Here is a 26620-nt window from a genome sequence, read left to right as displayed (position 1 = left end):
ATTCTGGACAAAACATGCCGGGACGGATGAACCGTGCCCCTTTCGGCATGTTCGGTGAGCATAAAATTTAGGCTGCGAAAACGTTCACAGAAATCGAAGTCATACCAAAACAATAAAGCCATGTTCCTCTCCTATATGTATGCATAAGAGGTGGTACTAAACTAAATCCAAAACGATCACACTGCATTATATGAGTCTCGCTTCCTTTGCATGTCAAAGAGCTCAGCCAGGCTTTTCTGTAATACGTCTCCAAAGGGTGAGCATATGTGCTGAAGCCACTATTCCTGATAAAAGTTTGAAGTAATGAAATAGAAAGTCATTTTTCAATCAGTATGTATATATATATACAGATCAGCTCACGCGGAAAACCCACATTTCGTTTTTCCTCACAGGAAAATCTTGCATAGCGAGTAATTCCTCCGAGTACTGCCTAATTCTGACTCGGAGTACCGACTTTTTCAGTTTTATTACTGTAGCGGAATTTCGTCGGGTCACTCCGAGGAAGTACTTGACGAAACTCCGAGTCGAAATTATACAGGTAACACTATAATATGTACTGGTATTTTATGGCCACTCCGCGCGACTCCGAGTCTGTAATAAACAATTAACCGGCCATTTCGAGTGCAAGAAACTCCGAGTCGGCATTATACAGGTAACACTATGATATGTACTGATATTTTATGGCCACTCCGCGCGACTCCGAGTCTGTAATAAACAATTAACCTGTCATTTCGAGTGCCGCGAGATGATTTCACGAAACTCCGAAGCAGTATTCGCTTACCTGGAGGAAATATTACATGATTAGCTTGTTTTCATTGTCTAAAATTTGCGAATTTTTATTTTGAAAAAAAGTTTCATAGGGAAACTTAAATAACAGAAGCTTAAATATTAAATGTTACGTAGAGGTTCGCCCGCTTAGCTCTAAAAGAGAGCGTTGGTCTATGGATCGCGGGGACGTGATTTCGATCCCCGGGAGGGGCGTATGTTCTTCGTGTAGATTTGATAGAAGACATTGTGCCTGAAATCATGCGTCCTCCACCTCTGATTCATGTGGGGAAGTTTGCAATTACTTACAGGTTTGTACTGGTACAGAATCTAGAAACACTGGTTAGGTTTACTGCCCCCCCCCCCCCCCCCCCGTTACATGACTGAAAACTGTTGAAAAACGGCCTAAACGAAAAACAGAAGAAAATAGTTATGATGTTGAAATAGGTTTTACTTTGCTATTCGAATTAGAACTGAATTCATGTAAAAGTAATTTAATTTAAGAATTGTATAAAACTGGACACATACGAAATAACTGCCGTTAAAGAATAGTTGAGAATTATTAATATGATTGGAATTGATAAACTAATGATATACACAGTACAGTATTTTAATGTGATATTTACTTGATATAACAAAACTGCATTATCTTGTGATTTCACATTTATTTACATCAAACGCTGTTATTTATACATGCTTATGCATGCAATATTTATCAACATGACACGGCTGTAAATTAAATCCTGAACACAATCAAAACGTTTTCATGTATATAATTACTTTTATTCAATTGTAATATTCATGATAAAATACTTGTACAGTAAACATACTAAAACAGTATTACTTCAGTTTATCTAAGAATGTCAAATTGCGTGACACATGCCGAAGACTTCTTACTACTTAACCTACAATCTGTTGGTAAATGCAACATTTGATGAGCTGGTTATAGTTTTCTCTTTTAAAAGGGCATTGTATTTCACACAGAGTTCAAGTGCCGGGTGAAACTGACACCCAAGTCAGACAGGGGGCAAATGTTCTCAAGAGTTTGGAAATCTTGAGCTCCTTCATTTTCAGTTTGGCGTTGAACTTTCGGTAGTTTGTCCTTTCTTCTAAGACGTTCATTTACACGTGTAACAATCTGGACCCAACATGTAGGATTTTTCGTTTCTGGATAGTAAAGGTTTGTATATTTCTTTACTACAGCTTTTCTGCCTGGATCCAACTCTTGCTTCCCGTGAGCATTCCCACTCCAGTTATAGAATACACGTAATTTGTCTACACTGAACAGCTCTGGAAAAACATGCGGAAAGAGTAAACATGCGAAATGCTGCGCGTTGTTTGCTTCATGTCTTAGAGTTCTTAACAGCGACTCACTTAACACATACTGTTCATCAATATCAGGAGCTTCCTCGGTATCATGCGAGGCACAGTTCTCTACAGGTGAAGACTGGAGTTGCTTTTAATTAATCAAAACATCAAGTTTACTCATAATCACTGCCTGAGTAGCTTCAATGTCTGTTAATCTTTTATTGTACGCGGCCTGTCCCTTTTTACTCTCAATTACTTCCTTTGATAGGTCTCGCACTTGATCTGTAAGCACATTCAACAAAGTCAAAGTTTGATTCATTTGCGGAGAAGGCTGCACCGGACGGACTGGTCTAAATGGAGTACGTGTCAGAGAAGCCGATCTCGATGTTTCTGTTTCAGTGACTGGTGTTTTACCATTTTCTGGTACCGTGTGTGTGGAAGGCGTGGCTGGTCCTTAAATAGATTGTTCGTTATAATCCGGCTTGTTAGAGGAGGTTCTGGTTTGATGTTGCAGAAGTTGGTATCTGGCTGGTGTCTGTCGTTTCTGTGGTGACTGATGACGATACATCAATACTTTGTTGCGCAGAAGCGGGTGGAGTATCGTAGGATGGCGGAGAACCAACATTAAGAAAAGTAGCCATTTTCTTCCCGGCCTAAATCTGAAATTAGAAAAAAACTTGTTTAGAACTGAATCAAATATTATTCGCATTATTTGTCTTTAAACTTGAAGCTTATTGAAGTATTTCATTCACTCAGGAAGAAATATTTGAGCCGCACCATGGGAAAACCTGCATAGTGACTTTGAGACCAGCATGAATCCAGACCAGCCTACGCATCCGCACAGACTGGTCAGGATCTATGCTGTTCGCTTTCAAAGCCTATTGCAGTTAGAGAAACCGTTAGCGGGCAGCATGGATTGCGGATGTGTAGGCTGGTCTGAATCCATGCTGGTCGCAAAGTCATTATGTTGGTTTTCCCATGGTGTGGCTCATTATATATTATTGTCGTTTGGGTATAGGTATCGCACAGTATATTGATGTTTTGAAGTAAAAACAAACAAATTAACATAAAATTCCTACGTTTATGATTCAAAGTTGGCCGAGCGGTAACGTTATTCGCTCATATTTTTTCGCCTAGGATAAGATTACCAGAGCAGTAAATATTTTATTTTTACATTTCTTATAATCTTACACTTCGTTCCAATAGCATAACCCGGTAATAACTTCGGTATCGATTGATTTAAAGATATTCTCGATTTTATACGAAATAACAAACAGACAAAGAAAATATTTGAAAGACGTTATTTCGAATAAAACATTTAATGTCAAATAAATTATATGTGTTTGGTTTAGACATTGTTCATTATGATCATCCTAGCTCGGGTAAATTAATGAAATTAGGAAGTGTGTCGCACATACATTTTTAAATCTGATTGCCCATATAAATACAGTTAATGTATCAACTAATTCTTTTTCTAGATACTTTTCGTTTAGAATGTTTAATTGTTGAAAAAGCAACGTAACTGATTTTATTTAACAGTTTTGTTGAATGTTGAAATCACTTATAAAGGGAATTTAACAAGGTATGCATGTATGGAGGAACAAAGTAAAAATTCATCGTAACTCGATTCTCATGTGTATATCTTAACTGAAAACGGACATAAATCTATTCCCATCATCCCTACCCCGCCGGACACAACCTCTGCTCAGTTTGACCAAGGCGGACACATTGTCTCTTTTATTTTTCAAATGTAGATCTATCAATATAATGCTTACCTTTTCTGTATTTTGTCTTGAACGCTTTGCACCTGGTACTGTCGGTTTGCGTAGAGGAGCTGAAATTGCATTCAGTTTGGCTTTTTGCATTGCAGCTTCCGAGCCAGAGTTGATAACCTCTGCCTCGGCAATCTGCGTTGCCCGTCCCCATTGTAACACTGACCCACAGTCAACTGAAATGAGATATTAAATATGTCTTTTAAAAGGATCTTACTTGTATTGTTTTTTTTTTTATATAATTTTACTTCAAAGTGATTATCTCCTTTTATAATAAACAAAACCAGAGCATCAACACTTTTGAATAGGTGGTTAATCAGAATGTGGTAAATTAACACATTTGTTCACAAATTTAAAAATATCAGTTACAGTTTTTTATGTTAACTGAGTTCCTAATACACAAAACATTTTCTTGAAACTTGCCTTTTGTTTGAAATTATAATAAAAATCAAAAGAAACAGACCACTTTTTAACCCTTATCATGCCGAGCGCGACTGAGTCTGCCTTTGCTCTCAGTGTAGATTATGATCAGCCTGCACATCCGTGCAGTCTGATCATGATCTGCACTGTTCGCCACTCAGTATCTTATTGGAAAGCACCCTTTTTAAAACTGTTAATGTTACTGTCCAAATTTGAAGACGGACAATTTCATTGTAGAAATTTAGCGTGGTAAGAGTTAAATATTTTATATAAGAGTGGGGTAATTACAAAATTTCATAAAAAAGTATATTTCTAATTGATATCTAACTCTATGTAGTAGATCTTCCTGTGGCTTATGTAAATATCTTAACAAAATAAATGAAAACTGAATAAGTATCATAAAATGTTGCTCAAATGTGACTGACCGCCTTTAATGAGTTTGCATCTTTTTACAGATTTTCACACAATGTATTTTTCTTGTACAGTAACTATTGCTGTTTTTTTTTTTTTTTTTTTTTTTTTTTTTTTTTTTTTTTTTTTTTTTTTTTTTTTTTTTTTTGGGGGGGGGGGGGGGGGGGGGGGGGGGGATTAATAATTATTAGATTTTTCTACAGAATATTAAGACCAAAATAAATTATCGAAAAAACATACAAAACAAAGGAATACATTGCCGTCTATAATGACCCTTAGGGTAGAAAAGATAATAAAATCCCAGTTGTGTAACATTTTACACTTTCATGATACCTCTAACTGCAGTACACGAGGATTGAAATACGTTATCAAAACAAAAAGGTAGATTTATGACCATTGATAACAGTGTATTGCAATATAGCTAAAAGATTTTTTTTTGTGAACGAAGCAATGAAAATATGTAATAAATTGCTTATAAATACATTTTTTTTTACATAAGATGCGCCTGATGTTTCGGTATATGATTATAATATAACAGTTTATACAAATGTGTTTAAAACATAAAATATCCAAACTTAGTTTGCAAGAGCATTTGTGCCAGATTTAGAAAAAAAAATCTTTATTGTTTTAACAGATAATGAACGTAACTGTGTACTCTTTTTAATTTAGTTGATGTACATAAATAATGAATAATTCTTCATCTCGCAAGTAATTAAGCAATAACTAATTTTGAGGCTAGCATTCAGGTGTTTTCTTTTTTAATTTATCTAGCCTAGTTTAATAGAACGTCTAGCTACGTAAACTGTATAACCTCAAATTATAGTAAGCTGCGTACACGCTTCCATTTTCAAGTTGCTTCTAATGGTTTCTGCTTCTAAATGTTATCATTAACTTTAATTGTTTCGACGTGTTGTTAACAAATAGTCATCGAATTAAAACTGAAATTCAAATAGTTTATATCTTAACTCTACATACCGAAACAGTACTTTAAGGTTGTTGTCTTTAATCAGTCATTAAAAACGGTTCATTTCATTGTCCTTTAATAAATGACGTCAGTTAAAAAAATAAGTTGATATGAAAATAAAATGAAATATAAAACAGATAATTACCTTGTCAGATGTTTTGAAATGTTTTGAAATGTCCACGTGAACGGACCTGATATTCGCCGTCTTCGGAGTATTTCACAAGAAAAGAATTATCCTCCTTAGAGCGTTGACGCACAGACATGATAACGCTTAGAGGCTTTTGCCCTAATAAAGAACAGCAATTATTTCCACATGTTTACAAACTGTTAAAATGAAATAAGGGCCGACTAAGTGTAGAGCAGAGGGAATTACAGAACAGAACAGAACATGATCTTTATTTCACCCAAGTAATTATACAATATGGGGATTAAACATAATGACAGTACATAATAACATATAAAAATACAGAGACTGCAAGTTGTCTTTATACTTTACAAACATTAATTTAAATTGTAGGCAAAAAAAATAAAAATAAAAAGGAATCCCTGCAAGTAATTAAAGAACGAATCAACAAAAAGGTCGTCATGAATATCATGCGGTCGTTTTAAATTCTGTTTGGGTAATGTGGTCAAAAGATGAGTCACTAACGCGTGGGACTTATTCTAATAATAGCGGCTACATCGCACTATTTTTAACGCGCACTAAGTTTTACTATGATAGGAGTGCGGTTATAATAATTACTCAAGCATATTATTGATTCATGGGCTATATATCACTAAAAGAAATTGTTCTTTGTTTCATATAAAATTCAGCTACTTCAGAACAATTTTGTTACAGTTTCTAGAGTTTCTTTTCACTCCGTCGTAGACCTATTTTCCACAAGATATCCATACATTTGCTTCAAGAAAACGAAAAGAAAAAAGGATGTTGAATAGTATGCAGTGAAATGCAAGTCAACTGAAATCAGGTACCCTCATATTGCCGTATTTCAGAAAGCGGTCCGCAGAATAAACACCCTACTTTTGTTTTCAAGTAAACAACTCGAAAACATGCGAGTATTAGCATAAAACGTGTCTTATGTTATGTAAAATTCATTCCACGAGTGAAATAATGCCCATCTGGCCCCCGATTTACGCGCAAGTGCGCGAAAAATGGAAAAAATAGGATCTATTTATTAGGGACTACACCACGGAAGCACATTTTGGACCGAATTACTGCATTATAACCTCATAATGGAGTAAACATGTGTGGGCGAATTATAAACTAAGGTAAAAGTAGGTCAGTTAATTCAATTAGAACTAAGTTATTATTGCTCTAATCATTTTGCACGTTTCTGACAAAATACATGGGGAATTTGAGTTAAGTAAATTTCGAAAGCAACGTTCAGAATCAGTAACATTAATATCCGCTAAGAAATGGTTTCGTTGTTGCTCAAAGAAGTTACATTTGAGCAAATAGTATAACAGTAAAGTTGGTAGGCAGTTCGTAGTTGGTAGTTGAACATTCAAATAACCAACTACTTACTAGTTGCCAGTTGTTTATTCAAACTGTATAAGCAAGTCTGATTACCTTTTAAAACATAATGATAAAAAATCATTCTAATCCATGTTTTGTTCTTTAATATTAATCTTCATTTCTTAAAATGCATTCGGCAGTCTCAAAAAGTACCTAGAGAGCCAGTTGCCAATTCGTGATATGTTTCAGAAAAGCTTTTTTTCAGTCGCAAATAAATAAAATCATTCAATATGACATTTTATATGATTTTTCTTATCAATATCTGACACTTTCAACATAAAGATCAGTCTTGGAAACACTAAGGAGAGCCAGTTGCCAATCCGCGTGCGAATAACAGTGATTTGATAGAACATGATAAAAAAATTATTCTAAACTAGAGAAAAGTGGAAACCCTTGTTTTGTTGTTGTTTTATGTTAGTATTTATTCTTTTAAATGCATTCAACAGTCTCAAAATGCACCAGGAGAGCCAGTTGCCAATTCGCGATATGTTTCAGAAAAGCCGATTTTCAGACACATATGAATAAAATAATTCAATTTTACATATATTTTGTTCTTTCATATCAATATTTGACACTTTCAACGTATAGGTCCGTCTTGGAAACACTCAGGAGAGCCAGTTGCCAATTCGCGATATGTTTCAGAAAAGCCGATTTTTCAGACACATATAAATAAAATAATTCAATTTTACATATCTTTTGTTCTGTCGTATCAATATCCGACACTTCCAACGTATAGGTCAGTCTTGGAAACCATCAGGAGAGCAAGTTGGTTATTCGGCATTTTACAGACAGTCATAGTTTTGGTCGAAAATGATAAAAATATCAATCTAGTCCTTGTTTCGTTCTTTAATGTTAATATTTATTCCTTTAAATGCATTGAACAGTCTCAAAATGCATCAGGAGAGCCAGTTGCCAATTCGCGATATATTTCAGAAAAGCCGATTTTTCAGACAAATATGAATAAAATAATTCAATTTTACATATATTTTGTTTTTTCGTATCAATATTCGACACTTTCAACGTATAGGTCAGTTTTGGAAACACTCAGGAGATCCAGTTGCCAATTCGCGTGCGAATAACCAACTGCCTACTGGTAGGCAGTTGGTTATTCGACATTTTACTGACAGTCATTGTTTTGGTAGAACATGATAAAAAAATTCATTCTAACCCTTGTTTTGTTGTAGTTTTATGTTAGTATTTATTCTTTTAAATGCATCAACAGTCTCAAAATGCACCAGGAGAGCCAGTTACCAATTCGCGATATATTTCAGAAAAGCCGATTTTTGCAGACACATATACCTAAAATAATTCAATTTTACATATGTTTTGTTCTTTCGTATCAATATCCGACACTTCCAACGTATAGGTCCTCAGGAAAGCCAGTTGCCAAATCGCGTGCGAATAACCAACTGCCTACTGGTAGGCAGTTGGTTTTTCGACATTTTACATACAGTCAGTGTTTTGGTAGAACATAATAAATAAATAATTCTAACCCTTGTTTTGTTCTTTAATGTTAATATATATTCTTTTAAATGCAATTAACAGTCTCAAAAGCACCAGGAGAGCCAGTTGCCAATTCGCGATATGTTTCAGAAAAGCATTTTTTAAGACACATATGCATAAAATATTTCAATTTTACAGGTATTTTGTTCTTTCATATCAATATCCGACACTTTCAACGTATAGGTCAGTCTTGGAAACACTCAGGAGAGCCAGTTGCCAATTCGCGTGCGAATAACGTTATTGAACATTTTACAGACAGTCTGTGTTTAGGTCGAAAATGATAAATAATTCATTCTTATCCTTGTTTTGTTCTTTAATTTTATTTTTTATTCCTTCAAATGCATTCAAAACAAAAAGAAAAAAGCAAAAAAAAAAAATTAAAAAAAATGGTGCCTTATGTCTGAAAAAAATAGTTTATGAAACGACAAGTTGCTCTCCTGGTCTTGCAAAGACTAGGGAATGTATTTAAACCGATTAATATTTATATTTAATTTTCGACTGAAAAAATGACTTTCTGAAAATGGCATCAACAATCTCACTGCTACATGTACGCGTCAACATTAAATCGCCCCTATCTAATATACGAACGTATTGTGTGTTCTATATATTGACTAAAGGTTAGTGTTAGGTTTAACATAGGTTTTACTAGTATACATTCAATGTATGCGTAAACTCAATGCGTGAGATTTAATGCCGACTACAAGTAGGTACATTGTAGTTGTTTTTGTTTTTTTGCAAGCCGAAGGCTCTCCTGAATGTTTCAAAATGAAAGTGTCAGATATTGATTTGTAAGTACAAACTAAATGTTTAAATGGATATATCTATTAATATTAAATACTTCTATGACTGTCGACCGAAATAGTGAATTTTTGACAAATGTAAAATAACCAACTGCATACCACTAAATATATTCACATGGCAGCAAGTCACCAATGAAAATCCTCGGGAAAACAAAGCTGCAGGTCAAGTTCAATAACACCGTTCATGAGATCGAGTTTCAAGAAGTTTCAAGTCATAAATCAAGCTGGACGAGGAGTCTTAAGTCATAAATCGGTTGTGCTAATTGGGATATTACGCATCGGAATTTAAACAATGTGCAGAGTTCATCAGGGCTGAACATCTGACTGGAATTGGCAACTGGCTCTCTTGAAACTTTTGAATGCATTTAAAAGAATAAAAATTAACATTAAAGAACAAAACAAGGATAAGAATGAATTATTTATCATTTTCGACCTAAACACAGACTGTCTGTAAAATGTCGAATAACCAACTGCCAGCCAGTTGGTTATTCGCGCGCGAATTGGCAACTGGCTCTCCTGACTGTTTCCAAGACTGACCTATACGTTGGAAGTGTCTGATATTGATTGATTATTTCTTTCATCTTTTACTTATTCAAAGTACCAGTAAACAAGTTTTACGTTGTAATACACTACTAAAATGAAGAATTCATACATACGCAATTGTTTAGATAGTTCGGAGATTTCACATTTGAAACAAAAAGTTAAAGCATAATTATTGTAAAATATCATAGAGCAGTATTATACAGCAGTTTCATATATTTTTAGGTTTGCCCTCCACGAGAGTAAAGCTTAATTGTTTTTTTTTTTCTGTTTTTTTTTTTTGTTGTTGTTGTTGATATTACCCCTATTCCTCCATAAGCACACACGCACGCACGCCCACACATCTCAAAGTCATACATTTTTACTATTTCGTTTTTTAGTTCTCCAGCCTAGTAACATATGACAATAAGACTCTTCCGGTTAATTACCCGTTCCACGCAAATGTTCACGTATTTTGACGGCGGGTTTTTACTAGTCAGAGCATTTTGAAATTTTTGTAGTAAAGGGCACAGTTTGAGATATGGGTTCCAGGACAATCATGATATGAGCCGCGCCATGAGAAAACCAACATAGTGCGTTTGCGACCAGCATGGATCCAGACCAGCCTGTGCATCCCCGAAGTCTGGTCAGAATCCGTGCTGTTCACTTTTTATAATTAGAGAAACCCTTAGCGAACAGCATGGATCTTGACCAGACTGTGCGTACGCGCAAGCTGGTCTGGATCCATGCTGACTGCAAATGCACTATGTCGGTTTTTCCATGGCACGGCTCAATAAGAGGTTTCGCATTGGATACTATCCTAAAGTTACATTAACGCATAAGCGTAGCTTTAGAAAATTCTAATGAGTGAACTGCTAAATTGTTTGAAAATTGTTACATTCTGAATGTTGACATCTCAGACGCTTATTAAAATGAAATAAAAAATAAAATCTTACACATGAACATAATTATACTGGTACAAATCCTAGTATCTCGTAAATACGAAACAAAGACTAACAAGTTGGAGCTGTCGGTCCTACGTACAAAGTTACGATTCTTGAGTTGCTGATATAGATAATTACAGCATAGAATTATACGTGTTTAACCGCTGAGGAGTTACAGCGAGTTTCCATTACAACCACTGTTTTCTGTGTTTCTTTCTTTTACCCCATTCGCTTAGCTCAGTTCTATGAATCGTTATTTCGATCCCTGGGTAGGGCATGACAATTTGGTAGAAGGTATCTGTTCGAAATCATTCCCATCGATTTTATGTGGTGAAGTTGAAAGTTACTTGTTGAGGAACACTGGTTAGGTTACATGTAACCGTCTATCGTAACAGAAAACAGCGCTAAACCTCAAACAAACAAACAAACAAACAGTTTTTTTTCTGTTTTATTTTATGGAATATTTATCATTTTTAGCAGAGTATTTACTCGTACTTGATATGTTTGATAGGTCTCTAATATTAAGAAAAATAATATATATGGAATATTTTTTTTTATTATATGTCTATGAATACAAAAAATAACCTTTCTTAAAACATATCTATGGAGAGCTAAAACCTCTTTGTAAAGGATGGTGCTTCTATCTAGCGCTGTTAATAAATTAACCTTATCAGAGCAACAGCCTCCGTACAATGAATATAAATTCTGTTCCCCCGTGGCAGCACTTTATTTGAAATCAGGGTATCTAACTACTCTCAAAACAATCGAAATATTTCGCCCCATGCGGTTCTGGGACAATCTGTGTTCGAAAAGAATTGGCAACACTGCGTTACCCTTGCATGATCGTAAGAGACGACTAATAGGGTCTTAACACTTGGTTTTGCTGTAACTCTGTGATTCCAGCAGGTATGCATATTTTGATTTCATACCTCGTGTTTTTATTTCGATGTATATTAGATGTGAAACCAAAATCTTGATCCTGTTTGGCGCCATATAACCTATACTGTATTGGTGCGCTATACGCGTAAAACCCAAATAAATGAAATCGAAATATTTCCAAAACGTAAAATCTATAATAAAGTTAAATAAATTTATGATCTTAATTCAATCATGATGACATAACGATATTAGGGATTTTATTTTTCTTATTATTTTTGTAAATGAATATTTACAGACACAAATACTCATTGCGATTAAATAAAGTTTTCATCATCATATACTTTTTAGTCAAATTATATTGTTTGGTTTTACATTAGACAAGATTAAAGCATAATAATTGAGCCGTGCCATGAGAATATCAACATAGTGGGTTTGCGACCAGCATGGATCTAGACCAGTCTGTGCATCCGTACAGTCTGGTCAGGATCCATGCTGTTCGCTAATGGTTTCTCTAATAATAATAGTCTTTGAAAGCGAACAGCATAGATCCTGACCAGACTGCGCGGATGCGCAGGCTGGTCTGGATCCATGCTGGTCGCAAACCCACTATGTTGTTTTTCTCATGGCACGGCTCATATTTTTTATCCAAAACCCATTGTCATAGTTGTCGCTCTGTCGTAACTTTAACGTAAATATCGAGTCTAAGGTTAAGTGATCACCACAAATTATATACCATTTTAAATGCAGATACTCGTTGACCGAACAGAACGATTTACGAAAACAGTCCGACGGACGTGAATCACATTTCATCAAAATTGGACGTCTAAGGTTTGCGGAGAAAAAAGTTACAGAAATAACAGAAATATCAAAAGTGTACAATTCGCATTATATAAGGAATATGCTGGATTTTAAATTAAACAAAATGTCGAAACGGAACCCAATAACTTCTGAATTAAGGCGCATTTCACCTTAATTATAGGACATTTTGTCCACGCATTTAAAAATACCAAATGCTTCGGGTATTTTTGCACCAGTGGCACGTTATATAATATATTGAAATGTACTAAGATTTCACTTATTAATACGCTTTCATCATTGTTTATATATAAACGTCTTGTCATGGAACAAAATTTCTGTTCTTGTTTTGTATAAAGGTCTTTAAGAACAAGCAAAACACTAAATGGCGCAGCTGATAAGCTAAACACAATGGCAAACATTATGATGTCTCAAACGTACCTGCAGACGTCGAATTACGGTACAGAATTTACGCATGGGGGTGGGGGAAATAAAATCACATGTACAGAAAAAACTAAGTCGGTGACCCTCCAGTTTTATTTGTCATTTGGACTTGGTATACATTTTAAACACCGTTTATTTAAAAAATTCAAAAATTTTATTCAGGGATTTTTAATATGACGATTTAAAGCCGAAATATACTGCGAAACTGAATGTCAATCTTTAGCTAAAAACGGCGACTTTCTTTCCATTTTTCAAATATTTGTCGATGTAAAACAATGGTTATTACATCATCATAAAGGAAAAAATCATTCTCGTCGATTAATGTATAATTTAAGAAAATTGTTGGATGGTGCCGTTGCAGTAACCGTAATAGTTGCCAATGATACGCGGCAACGTCAGTTGCAAAAACGGGCTTTGGTGGTCAACTTTGACGTCTCGTGTACAAAAACTGGTTGGCTCTATCAGTATAAAATAATCTGTTTCTTGTTTGAAACATGGTCAACATTACAAATTATAAAATTTCATGACGCTACTCGAAAGTTCGCAAAGTGTCGTGTTCTACCTTAAAGAATAAAACATGGGTTAGAATAAATTTTTTATCATGTTCTACCAAAACACTGACTGTATGTACCAGTAGGCAGTTGGTTATTCACACGCGAATTGGCAATTGTCTCTCCTGAGTGTTTTCAAGACTGATCTTTATGTTGAAAGTGTCAGATATTGATATGAAATACCATATAAAATGTCATATTGAATGATTTTATCCATTTGTGACTGAAAAAAGAAGCTTTTCTGAAACATATCGCGAATTGTCAACTGGCACTCCAGGTACTTTTTAAGACTGCTGAATGCATTTTAAGAAATGAAGATTAATATTAAAGAACAAAACATAGATAAGAATGATTTTTTATCATTATGTTTTAAAAGGTAATCAGACTTGCTTATACATTTTGAATAACCAACTGCGACTAGTAAGTAGTTGGTTATTCGAATGTTCAGCTACCAACTACCAACTGCCTACCAACTTTACTGTCATGCAAATAGTGCAGCTCAGTGCCTACAGCTCCGCTATTGCATTTTGAACATGTTCGATCCAGAAAATGTGTGCCATCATACCTCCCGGTTTCAACCGGCAGTCTGTGATTACATATGCGGAATTTGAAAAAAGTAAGGTAATTATTCTTCGAAAGAATTCGGAAATAATTTTCATACTCTAAGTTATTTTTAAAACTATTATATATCATTCCTTTATTAGACTGTTGCATCTGGGTGTGCCATTCTTGTTGAAATTGGTTATTGAGAGTTTGTTTAATTTGCTTATGCAGATGATCAATATTTTTAAAACCAAATATTTCCGATCCGTATGTCAGTATTGGTAAAACTGTATGGTCGAAAAGTTTTAAAATGAGATCGACAGGGAGATCAGCATTATTTGCCCTTGAATTTTTTTTTTTTTTTTTTTTTTTTTTGAGGGCGGGGTTGGGTTTAACGCCGTTTTTCAACAGTATTTAAGTCATGTAACGGCGGGCAGTTAACCTAACCAGTGTTCCTGGATTCTGTACCAGTACAAACCTGTTCTCCGCAAGTAACTGCCAACTTCCCCACATGAATCAGAGGTAGAGGACTAATGATTTCAGACACAATGTCGTTTATCAAATAGTCACGGAGAACATACGCCCCGCCCGAGGATCGAACTCACGACCCCGCGATCCGTAGACCAACGCTCTTACCTACTGAGCTAAGCGGGCGGGGTTCCCTTGAAAATAAAAGGTACATAGCTTTATTTGCTTGCTGGACTACATGTTTCCAGGTGTTCAGGAACGAACCATTACTTAAAAAGTTAACACCTAGATAATGATATTTATTCGTAATTTCAACTTGCTGTGTTCCGAGTGTAAAGTTAAAATTATTGGTGTTTCTTGCACCGAAGACAATTTTTTTTTTTTTTTTTTTTTTTGTAAATTAACTTTTAATTTCCAGTTTTCACAGTATGTATTAAATTGGTCTAAAGAGTTCTGAAAATCAGACACATTAGAAGAAACAATAACAGTGTCATCAGCATAGAGTAATAGTAAAAGTTTAAGCCAGATCTCATCATTGGGACTAAATAACTATATGCCTATAGCACCATTTGCCTCCAGAAAAGATTGCAAATCAGTAAGATACAGGGAAAAATGTATGGGACTCAAATTTTCTCCCTGACGCAAGCCGATTTCAGACTGGAAGACTAACGATTTAATACTGTTTTGGGAAATACAGGATTTGATATTCTGATACATATTAAATATTACTTTAAAACACTTCCCATGTATTAAATTCTGTGACAGTTTATACCACAACTCATAGCGCCAGATTTTATCAAAGCACTGGGAAAATCCACATATGAACAGAAAAGATTTTGCTTCTTTTTCTTTAAAATTTCAATAAGGGCATGAAGTGTTAAAATGTGATCTGAGCAAAAAAAAGCCCTTTCTAAACCCAGCCTGATTTTCATCTAACAAATTGAACGTTTCGACATATTTTGTGAGACGATAATTTAGAACTGCGGTAAAATGTTTGCCAAAACAGCTTAATATTGTGATTAGCCTATAATTATTAGGTTGCTCCGAGTTTCCTTTATTTTTAAAAATAGGTATAATGGTTCCCTCAAGCCAGGAAGAAGGGGCATATCCAGTATCAAGCATGCTATTAAATAACCTGACATATATTGGCATTAAGATACGTTTCGTGCTCTTTATGTATTCATAAATGATATTGTCCGATTGACTTGATGCTTTTCCATTGTTAAGCTTGTTAATACATGCAATTTTTTCGATGTCGTTAATCGGTGAATTAAGAAATTCATTCGTGTTATCGAGAAAATTTTGTTCATCTAACGGATCATATCCTTGATCGTCATGCAAATTGGTATTTATTTTCTTGAAATATTCATAAAACTCTTGAATAGATGGCGTTTTATCTTCTTTTCGTTTTGGTTTTAAACTTTTTAGGAAACTCAGTATTTTTTAGGATTTTTCGAACTAATAGATCTTAATTTTTGAGCTTTTGAAAATTTATATTTACCAATATAAAAGTCCATAGATCTTTTATATGCCGTTTTTAAGTCTTAATTTATTATCTCGTGTTGGGTTATCTCTGTAAGTTGACTTGGCATCATGGTAATTATTTCTTGCTCTATGGCATTTTGACCCAAACCAAGGTTTATTTTTACCATTAAATTTTCTGAAATACCTGTTATCCGCGCAATTAAATGTTATATTGAATGCTAAACAGTGTCTTTATTTCGTAAGTAATTTTTTCTATAGACTGTTCGGTTGGCGGTGCATTGAACATTTCTAGAATATCGTTTACCTGCTTTATATAAATATTCTGAATAAATTCGTTACATTTATTTGTGTTCCATTTTGGTTTCGACCCAGTAAACGGACTGTTCACCCGAGTACTTTACTCTTTCATATGTATTTTTAGCGACCAGATAAATGCGTTATGGCCATCCGAAAAGAGTGAATCAGTTTCAATTATTTCAAATTCGTTTAGACTATTAAACCCTTCCGCACTTGTAATAACATAATCAATAATGGACTTATCTCTAAAAGTATAGGCACCCTGGTTCGAATCTTTCCCAAATCTACCATTAACGACAAATAAGTTATTATTTCGGCACATTTCAATCAACATTAGTCCATGAGCATTTGTTTTCTTATCTCGAGATTCACGTGACAAGGGGATTCCTAACTCTTCCAAGGCAGTATATTTATTAAAATGAGTCTGCAAATCTTGATCAATGTGGAAAACTTCATTATGGTACGGATCTGAAGTTATAAAACCGGTTAACTGTGATACTCTGGCGTTAAAGTCGCCAGTTAAAAACACGAATCTATTTTGGCTACAAAATGTGGTTATTTCATTTTCAAAAGTGTTTAAGTCAAAGTCATTTAAGAAACGTGAGTTTTCTGGGGGCAGGTAGATGACGCCTAGAATAGCATTTTCACTAGTACGTAACAGTTGTTTATCAACGGACAACCAAAGAACGTATTCATTGTTGTTTGGTACAATTCTAACATATCCAGAAATATTCTTGCGGACATATACACCTATACCTCGAGATTTACGTTTGTAACTCTGTTCTCTATTTTTTGCCAAGTAAACATAATCATCAATCTCAACCAAATCAAAGTTATCAGTATGGGTTTCGATAGCACAACAAATATCATACATTTTAATAAAGTCAACAAAGTCCGGGTAGTCCAATGCTTTTTGAGACCATTTACGTTAAGGGAACATATTTTCAAGTCAAGTACAAATTTGCTAACAGCCTCTGCTCATTGTTTAACCATAAGATTAGTAGGGGCTTAATAGAAGACAATTAACTATCCCATTCCTTTGATGTTAAGTAGTTAAATTATCTTAATTGATTTATTTGAAAACGTCATTTAGCGTAACATATTTGATACTGTTTGATCGAACGGTGATCGTTTACTAATTAGAACGAATGCCACTTAATTTGTTTGTGTACACTAAAGGATTTCTGGCGAACGTTATTGGGTCAAAAAAACTTGTATTTTCATAGAAGAATTTTAGTATCTTTATTGTATTAACAAACCAAATATGTAATAATATTACTGAAATGTTTTTGTTGTTGTTCATTTGATAATTTATCTAGAAGGAATTACAAAAAAGAGACAGAAATTACTGCCTCAACTACTTATAAAGTTATGAAATAATAAGTGAACAGATAAATCGTGTATATAATAGTTTTATTTTTAATTAAAAGATACCATAAATATTATTCACAAATACTGTGTTTTTTTCTCGCGTATCACTACGTAAGATATAATTATCCGCTCCAACAAATGTTAAATCTGTCGTCGAAGTTACTCGGAGACACAGTTAAATTTTACAGGCAATTATTAATTTGTCTTGGAGTCACTCGAAGGAATTCCGTCAAGTGACTCGGGAACAAAAGAAACCAATCCAGGTGTGTATTCCGCTAATTGGATTTCATCCCGAGTCACTCCGAGGATTTCCTTCGAGTGACTTCGCATAAATCCTCGGAGTCAGATAGCGAAATTCCTTGACGGAAGATGGCTGACTCGAAGAAACTTCGAGTCTTAGTCTTAGTATTCGTTTTGGCCATCCTCCGAGGATCGAGTAGAATAGGTTTTCCGCGAGAGCTGATCTGATATATATATAGAGAGGATTTGATTAAATGATAGGCTGCTTTATATATACCTCTGCGAATATTTTTTTTCTGAATGCTTTGCTTCGTTAACTGCACGTTAACTGCACGTAAATTTAGAAAAACTTTTCCTGATAACAACGTTCATAATTTACTATTGTCTTAAAAATATCGAGTGAAAATGTCTATACTTGAAACAAATGTTAACATACTCAAAACCAAATATCTCGCACAGGTATGTAGTCGTTACTTCATCAAAAATATATCCAGGAGTACCAACGAATCCCCAAGATCCATTGAGGTAAATTTCGACTGCTCCTTCGTCATTGTACTCATTCCAGTGGGTGAAACGTACGGCTAGAGGATACAATAGTACTAAGTCTCGAGAAGGACAAGGCTATTTCTATGCATGATTATTTTACAATTATGACTTCTACAGCAGTTAAGACATACAGAGGGGACAACATGGCTAATACTAATATCAGTTTATAAGCATCTATATGACATTTATAGACCACGTTTTTAAACTTTTGGTTCATTATTAAGCTTTATTAGTAAATGCCATCTTGACTTACAACTTTAACCTCCTCTTTAGCCTAATGCTTGAGCGTCCGTTTGGATTGCAAGTGGTTGTGGGTTCGATCCACGGTCGCGTTATGCATGTACCAAAGAAGCGAGAAATGGTACCAGTAACTCCCTTTTTTGCGTTAAACATTAAAGTAGGGAAACTGGCTTCTCTTCACCCATACCTTCGTGGCGATGGATTCCATCAGGAATAATTTGTCATGAGTGACGTCACAATCGACATTAATAAAATTAATATGATATGATCGTATTCAACAACTCAAAAGAAATGCAAAACTGAACCTTAAAAGTAAAAAATCAAGTTTAAAGTAGAATACAACACTGACCTCTGCATGTGATATAAACAGCTTTGGAACAGTTGATATCATCGGCTGTGTCGCACTCTGTTAATGAACTTTCATTTCCTTCACAGATTAGTTTTTTGTAATATATTTGAGTTGAGCCAGGTTCACCACTACTAAAATTCACTGCCCCACTAACAAATTAGTGTATAAGCAAACAGAACTTTATTTATATCATTTTTTTCAATTGTTTACACAACACAAATGTTTGGTCATAATAAATTTTATTTCAGCTGGAAATTTGTGTCCGGTTGAATCAAAGATTTATAAACAACATTGACGTTATGATATCAAGGGTAACACTTACCGGGAGATTGCGCGTACAATCTGACGTCATGTCAAACTTACAAATCAATTCCGTCCGATTGATTTTTATATCACTTTTGAGATAGATATATATCAATATAAACAACATAGGCGTAATGATATCAAGGCTAGACATTTCCACGAGACAGCGCGCAATTTTACGTCATGATAGGATAGTGTACATGCAAAAAGAAGTGTCATTTGAAAAACAAATCTTTCAAGATTTGATTCCAAAATTTCAAAAACAATAGTACACTGACGAGAAAATAAAACGCCTCATTCAAACTCGTTGTACAGTGCTTTGTTAACCGTGATTCAAAATAAGAAAAGAACAAATTATTCGCAAATTCAATGATTTACAAGAATTTATGGTTAACTATACAGCATTCATGGTCGCATTATGTTTCAAATCTTGAATAGACTGGTGAGAGGAATTTAACTGATGCAATCATAAGCGCGTGCGGCCACCTCTACTGATAACCACAGCACCAAACGTCGCCTCATTGATCCGCACCAGTTACGCAGCAGAGAAAGTGGTATTCTGGCCCACTCCTGATGGAGCGCTTGTATCAGGTCCTGGACGTTGTCAGGCTGTGGTTAACGTTTACTTGTTACTAACCGCCGTCAAATGTAATCTCAGGAGTGTTCAATAAACTGTAGTCCGGTGAGCACACCGGCCAGGGCAAAACGCCAATGTTGCTCGTATTTGAAAAAGTTCCTGGTGATACGTGTAACATGAGGTCGCGCGTTGCAATGCTGAAAGACCAAACCCTGACATTAACGATTTCTCACTGTATGTCGACTTAAAGAACGTCTACGGTTAATTAACAATAAACGTGCTGTGGATTCAGCCTTCACAAATCTGTAAAAAGGCATTGAAAGATATAATTGTCCTGCGTTACTGACACTTCCTAAATGAAACGAGGTCTATAAAAAAGCGTTCCCGTGTCTCTGACACGTCGAACATGACGCAGTTTTGTCAATGGAGAGATGTTAAAACGTCTTACGCCTTATTAGACTTGCTCGTTCGAGCATGGCCAAAACTTGTACCCTCTCTTCGAACTCTAGCCTCGGCATTATCACAACTGACTAATTGTAAGAAAATCACTGAAAATATGGTCGTATATCAAATAACAAATGTACCTAGTATGTAAAAATCCACTCAATAAAACCACATGGTTGACACACACGGGCTGCACGAGGAAACATGAGCAGGTACATGAATTTAACAGGCTGAAATGACATTGCCAAACATAATCAAGCTATGTAACGAAAATAATGCTAACTTTCAATGAGGCGTTTCTTTATCTCGTCAGTATATTTTCAGACGGCAAAGACCAAAACTGAATCAACACAACAATATAAACTTTTCACTAGGTTTAACCATTTCAAGTTAAAACCAGGAAGTGTATTTTTAATTAGTTGAGTTTGGTGGGGTCTTTCTGGTTGTACTATTAAGATGTTTAAATGATCGATATTCTGTATTTTGATAATCTGATGATTATAGACACTGGAACCATACCAGAAAGAAAATGCCTCTGTACATGGTTTACTCTACCACATGGGTATACTATTTTAAGACACAGGGTCATGGACGGGAGATACACTGACCAATTTCATTTGCGCATTTCTCATCTAAAACGCGCAGTTCGGTAAATGTGTACTATAGATATTGAACGAGTGGTAATTTATCTTCAATTGTGTACCGGTCAAGTTCCTTCAATATTTCTTATCTCAGAGTTTATTATAAGTTTCGTCAACGTTACAAAAAAAACTTGAATGAACTTCCCTTATGAAGTTCCGGTCCAGATTACAAAATTATTCTTATTGGCTGATGTGAAAATGTATGTCAGACGTTGTTTAACTACACGTGTACACTATTTAAAATGTGTATAAGCAGCATTAAAGTACAAAATGTATAATCATTTCTAAGATGAATTTCATTCATCATTTCGTGTTTTATTGTCTAACTGTGAATATTTTGCATTCTGTTTTTGTTCGTTCACATTTCGCCTAACAAGTGCATGATGTTTATTAGGGAAGTTCACGCAAGCTTTTTTTCTGTATTGTTGACGAAAGTATTAATTATATGGGGCATCTCTGCAATATGAAATATTGAGACAATGTGACTGGTGCACAATGGAAGATAAATTAATGCTTGGTATCCATTCATCAAACTGCATAAATGAACGATTGAAATGAGTTACTGCTTTTTCTCGTTCATGACCATGGTTCTTAAAATATACATAAGGGTATGATATTACATGTACAGTTCCATTTTCTTTCTGGTCTGGTGCCAGTGCTAATGGATAGCAAACCACTTCTTTTCGTTGCCAGCTTCTGTAAAAATGAAAATTAGGAATTGAATTCTTATTTTATGCGTTTATACGGTTCTAAAGCACATTGGGACTTTTGCAAATCACTCTAGAATCGCTAGAGAGATTCGTGGATTTGCAAGAATTCCCATATAAACGCACAAAAATAATTCCTAATACATATACTTTTTTACCGAATAAAACGGCTAAGTCGCCATTTGCTACTTTGCAAATTTCTCAAAAACTACTGAAGTTCTTCCTGAAATTCTAGATAATAAAATTATTCTGACTGGCTGCTATGGAAATGTATGTCAGTCGTTGTTTAACTACACGTGTACACTAGAATGCAACATAAATGTTCAAAATGAATTGAATAAAAAAAGACGAATGAATACCACTGCATGATTTCTTCATTTATTCATCTTTTGAGTTTTATTGTATAAATATGAATATTTTACATTCTGTTATTGTTTGTTACATGTGCAAACGCCCGTGTTGTCCAGATCGAAGTTCATTACGGAAGTTCATCCATGTTTTTCTGTAACGTTAACAAAAACACGCGGAGTATTTCTGCGATATGAAATGTTGAGACACTTTGCACGATGGAAAATGAATTACCACGTACGGTATCCATTTACCGAACTGCACGTTTAGGTGAGAAATGTGCGATTGAAATATGTTTTAACATTTTCCGATTAATGACAATTGTTTTTATATATAGTATACCTTAGGGCAGGGTACAACATGTGTAGTGGTACTTTCTTTCTGGTCTGGTGCCAGCGGTTCGTACATTCTAGACATTTTGACGTATCGTTTTTAAGTTTTGAAAGCGAGTTGAAGTCGTAAAATGAGTCAAGTTATAAGATTGTTTGGTTTTCCTGACTGATATTTGTTCTTAGCAGACGCTAAATTTAAAAATAACAACATAGAGTGTCTTTAAGATCTGAGCAACAGATGGCAGTTTAGCTGTTTCGTTCAGAATATGTAAGAATTTATCAATATCATGTGGCTTACGAATTAGTTTAAACAAAGCTGTTCACACATTAAAACAACGCCCAGTCTGAGTAAACCATATTTAAAGAAAGAAAAAAACAGCATACTTGTATCGAAGATGGTTACACACAACATTAGCTGCATTCATATCAAAGCCATCGTAACAGATAGTATAAATCTTCCCTGAAAATGTTGTATAGACGAAACCTGTATTCTCCGTTTCTCCATCCATTAGTTTCGTATCTAAATTGAAATTGAACATAATCATTTTTTTTGTATTTGATTTGAGATTGACCAATACCATTAGTGTCGTATATGGATTGAGATTGAACATAGCCAGTTTTGTCTCTATATTGAAATTAACCATTATTTTAGTTTTGTTTCTGGCTTGATGTTGAACATAACCATTAGTTTTGTATCTGGATTGAGATTGAACATAACCATTAGTCTCGTATCTGGATTAAGATTTAACATAACCATTAGTCTCGTATCTAGATTGATGTTTAGAACCAAATTTAGATGAGATTGTTAATGTAAATCTTACCAGGACAGTACAGTCTGCTGCCGTATCTGTAATACCATGACGGCTTGCTTGTGTAATTGTACAAATACCAGGACGATCTCTTACATTGATCAACAGTAGTCTCATTTCCGAAACATTCCAAACTAGACAGCCACGAATACCCTGTGTAATTTTCCATTGATGTATAACTAGTACCAAAACCGAATTGACTGTAAAATAAACATTCCTACCAAATTGAATATAGAAAGTCTTCAGATAAACTCTATTAAAGGTAAGAGAAATGTGATTTCCTACAAATTTTGTGCAGTTTAGTGACCGTAAAACCAACACTATGGTATCTACTTAGATGCAAGTCGAATACACATTCACAGCAAGTGTTGGAGCTGAATTTATTAAACGAGTTGAATAAAATAATACAATGTGAAACATGTGCGCATTAAGGTGCACTAGACAGAGCATGTTCAAAAAGTAATGTGCAGCATCCCTATTGCAAAACATTATTTCAGGCAAAGGCGGGTATTTGCCGACGAATGTTGACCGTAATCAATCGCTTCGGCCAAATTTCCAATCATACGACACTACCGTGTTACACGAGGGAGATTTTTATTGTTTCATTTCTTAAGGTACCCTCATAAAAATAAAAAGTTTTCAAATCAAAGCTGTCAGAAAACTGATGCAGTAAAAATAACACTTAAGTAAAACAATAAACTTCATAATAAAAAAACACGGTTACAACGAATTTCCGTTTATACAGAACAATTTCAAATGTCTCGATTTAAGCCATTCTTTGCTCTATGTAAATTAAAATGGTTATAGCAAGCATGGTTTCATCAAAATATCGGATATTCACAACACCTTTTCTTGTCTAAATGTCAGAAAATACATTTAAATAAAACACGTTAAAACGAACCCCGTGATAATAATTTTAATTCAGAATTATTATTATCATTAAATACCACATTTATATAGCACTCTTTTTATATAAAATACGTTCAAAAATTCTTTACTTAAAACATCTATATAATGTTCAATGAATGAAAAAGATGAAATTGAGCTATTACAGAATGAATTCAAAAATACATTACGGTAATAAGATACATAGCGTTCTAGATTAAAGACAAGCAGATTAAACTCCTAATTAAAACAACAACAACAACAAAATAGTTAAATATACACCAAGTATAAAATATTGAATCACAATTTGAAATATACTTTATAAGATAAGTAGGATCAAAACATGAAACAGAATATAATAGCGTAAAACTAACTAATCTATCAAAGTTACAGGTTAGTACAGAATAGAACAAGATATAGCCTACATTTTGAACAGACGGAAATAACCAGTATGATGCCTGTTAAATGCATTACAGCACGCAAACCGTCCCGGATGATTGGGTCAGTCCCAACCTAAACGGTCCGGAGAACATCTCTGATGCATCTTAGAGACAAAAAAAACATGGTTTATACTATTTTGTCACACAAGAGTTCTTGGTTGGCCGGCCAAGTACCTGCATTATTCTACCAGGTAATTGGTGAAACTAGTTCCCAAAGAGATGTATGAAATACAGTCAACTCTCGATATCTCGACTTCGTCGGGACCAAGGAAAAAAGTCGACATATCGAAAAATCGAGATAACTGAAGTAAGGTCAACTTAAACCGGTATCGTGTTGATAAAAACACACTGTTGTTTAGAAAAAAACTGTATATTTATACAAACTCATGTTTTACATATTAATTGATCATTACTTTCAAAAATTAATCATAAAGCTTTTTTTTTGTGTATAAATCTTAACCTTTGTGCAGCCGACTTCCTGGTTTCTAATTACCTCTTTTCACCATATTGTGATATGCGCACACATGATGCGAAACTCGCTCATGGGTTGAAAACAACTAAATTTTCTCCTCCTTTGACCGATGCATCTCGTCTGATTCATGTAAGAAATAAAAACGAAGATGATTTTATTCCTTTTATTTGAAAAAAACATGTTACAAAATGTAATACAAAACAAATACATGTACATAGTACATTGCTACAGATAAGCACATAATTACTGATAAGCCCATTTATTAAAAGTATTTATTGAAAGCACAAGTTAGATAGATAGATAGATAGATAGATAGATAGATAGATAGATTTATTTCAACATAAAATGTACAATTTACATGGCGACTTATAATTAAAACATACAATCAAACAATAAACAAACATGTATGAATTAATATAGCCATGTCAATCAACATTATATGTTAAGGATAACACAAAAAAAGAGTTAAAATAAACTCTTATTTCCATTGTGGTCCTCAAGATATAGTATTGTATATGACATAGGAAGAATAATTTATCACAGTAAAAAAATAATCACAACAAATGCCTTAAGATAAGTTTGTATAAAAATCCTATGCTTAAAAATGATTGACTAGTATAAAAAATGATTGACTAGTAAAAAACATAATGCAAAAATCTATCTATAATTCAATCTAACTAAAAGTCATATTAAGCTTAAAAAATGTTCCTTAACCTTACATTTAAATGAATACATGGTGGTGGCATCCCTAACATTTTGTGGCAAACTGTTCTATAAACAACAACCATTATAAGCAAATGTTTTTCCCCAAAACCTTTGACCACTGGGAGAGCATATCTCTTACTATCTGACATTGAAAAACCTGTACCATGAAGGGAGGCATTTGCTTTTGCTCTGAACCTTGTGGGATAATCATGGTTGACACTGAATGAATTTTACTGAAATAGTGAAACTCTGAAACTAACTATAAACACTAGTCACTTGTAAATATCACTGAGCACATTTTCTATACTCGACTGAAATAATAAAGAATGTCTGATTGATTTCTTGCCCTGGCTTCCATAAGTTTCTTCGTCACGTAGCGGTCTATGGTGTCGAAGTTTGAGAAAATGGCGTCGTCGGCGGATTCTTGTTCGAGGAAGTTTTGTAGTGACTTTGGCTTGACGTTTGGTAGTTTTGGGAGATTCAGCAGTAGCTTTTTGAACGTCATCATCAGCGTCGTCAGAATCGTGTGTCCCGAGCTGAGCGAGCGGAATGTCATCATCGACGTCATCTTCTGAGAGGACCACTTGCTGTTCGGGCAGTTCGAACCCGGCCTATGGGTAGCAATTAGCTATGGTTGACGGTTTGACTTGTGACCTGGCACGTCGCATCATACGTAGGGCGTCCAAAACATTGATGGCAAACTCAATCTTTTCATCGAGTTGGTTTTTGTTTGGCATGAACTTGGCGTCTGTAGTGAACTTTCAAGTTCTTGATGACCCCTTGGTCCATTGGCTGCGTGACATTTGTGGTTCTTGGAGGCAGGAACA

The 26620-nt window shown here is 34.6% G+C and overlaps 1 protein-coding gene and 1 long non-coding RNA gene across 5 annotated transcripts in view; both read right to left on the bottom strand.

Moving 5' to 3' along the window:
• Positions 1-26620, bottom strand: part of LOC123554870 (scavenger receptor cysteine-rich type 1 protein M160-like) — a 76862-nt gene that overhangs the window by 32162 nt on the left and 18080 nt on the right. For 3 of the 4 annotated variants that reach the window (XM_053547624.1, XM_045345258.2, XM_053547622.1), the window contains exons 4-8: positions 23304-23491; positions 22867-23002; positions 19131-19279; positions 18432-18576; positions 106-284 (exon numbers count right to left, since the gene is read on the bottom strand). In XM_053547624.1, coding sequence (XP_053403599.1) covers positions 106-284; positions 18432-18576; positions 19131-19279; positions 22867-23002; positions 23304-23491 — 797 coding nt within the window. The remainder of the gene's footprint in view (positions 1-105; positions 285-18431; positions 18577-19130; positions 19280-22866; positions 23003-23303; positions 23492-26620) is intronic. The other variant, XM_053547623.1, reaches the window with a different exon arrangement.
• Positions 1514-6513, bottom strand: LOC123554871 (uncharacterized). Its single transcript, XR_008371601.1, has 3 exons — positions 5786-6513; positions 3849-4021; positions 1514-2732 (listed from the first exon to the last, which is right to left on the bottom strand). It is a non-coding gene; the product is annotated as an uncharacterized LOC123554871 (long non-coding RNA).

Source organism: Mercenaria mercenaria, chromosome 7, assembly GCF_021730395.1.
Source record: "Mercenaria mercenaria strain notata chromosome 7, MADL_Memer_1, whole genome shotgun sequence".
Lineage (NCBI taxonomy): Eukaryota > Metazoa > Mollusca > Bivalvia > Venerida > Veneridae > Mercenaria > Mercenaria mercenaria.
Note: the sequence above shows the minus strand (reverse complement) of the source record. Positions and strands in the feature narration are given on the sequence as shown.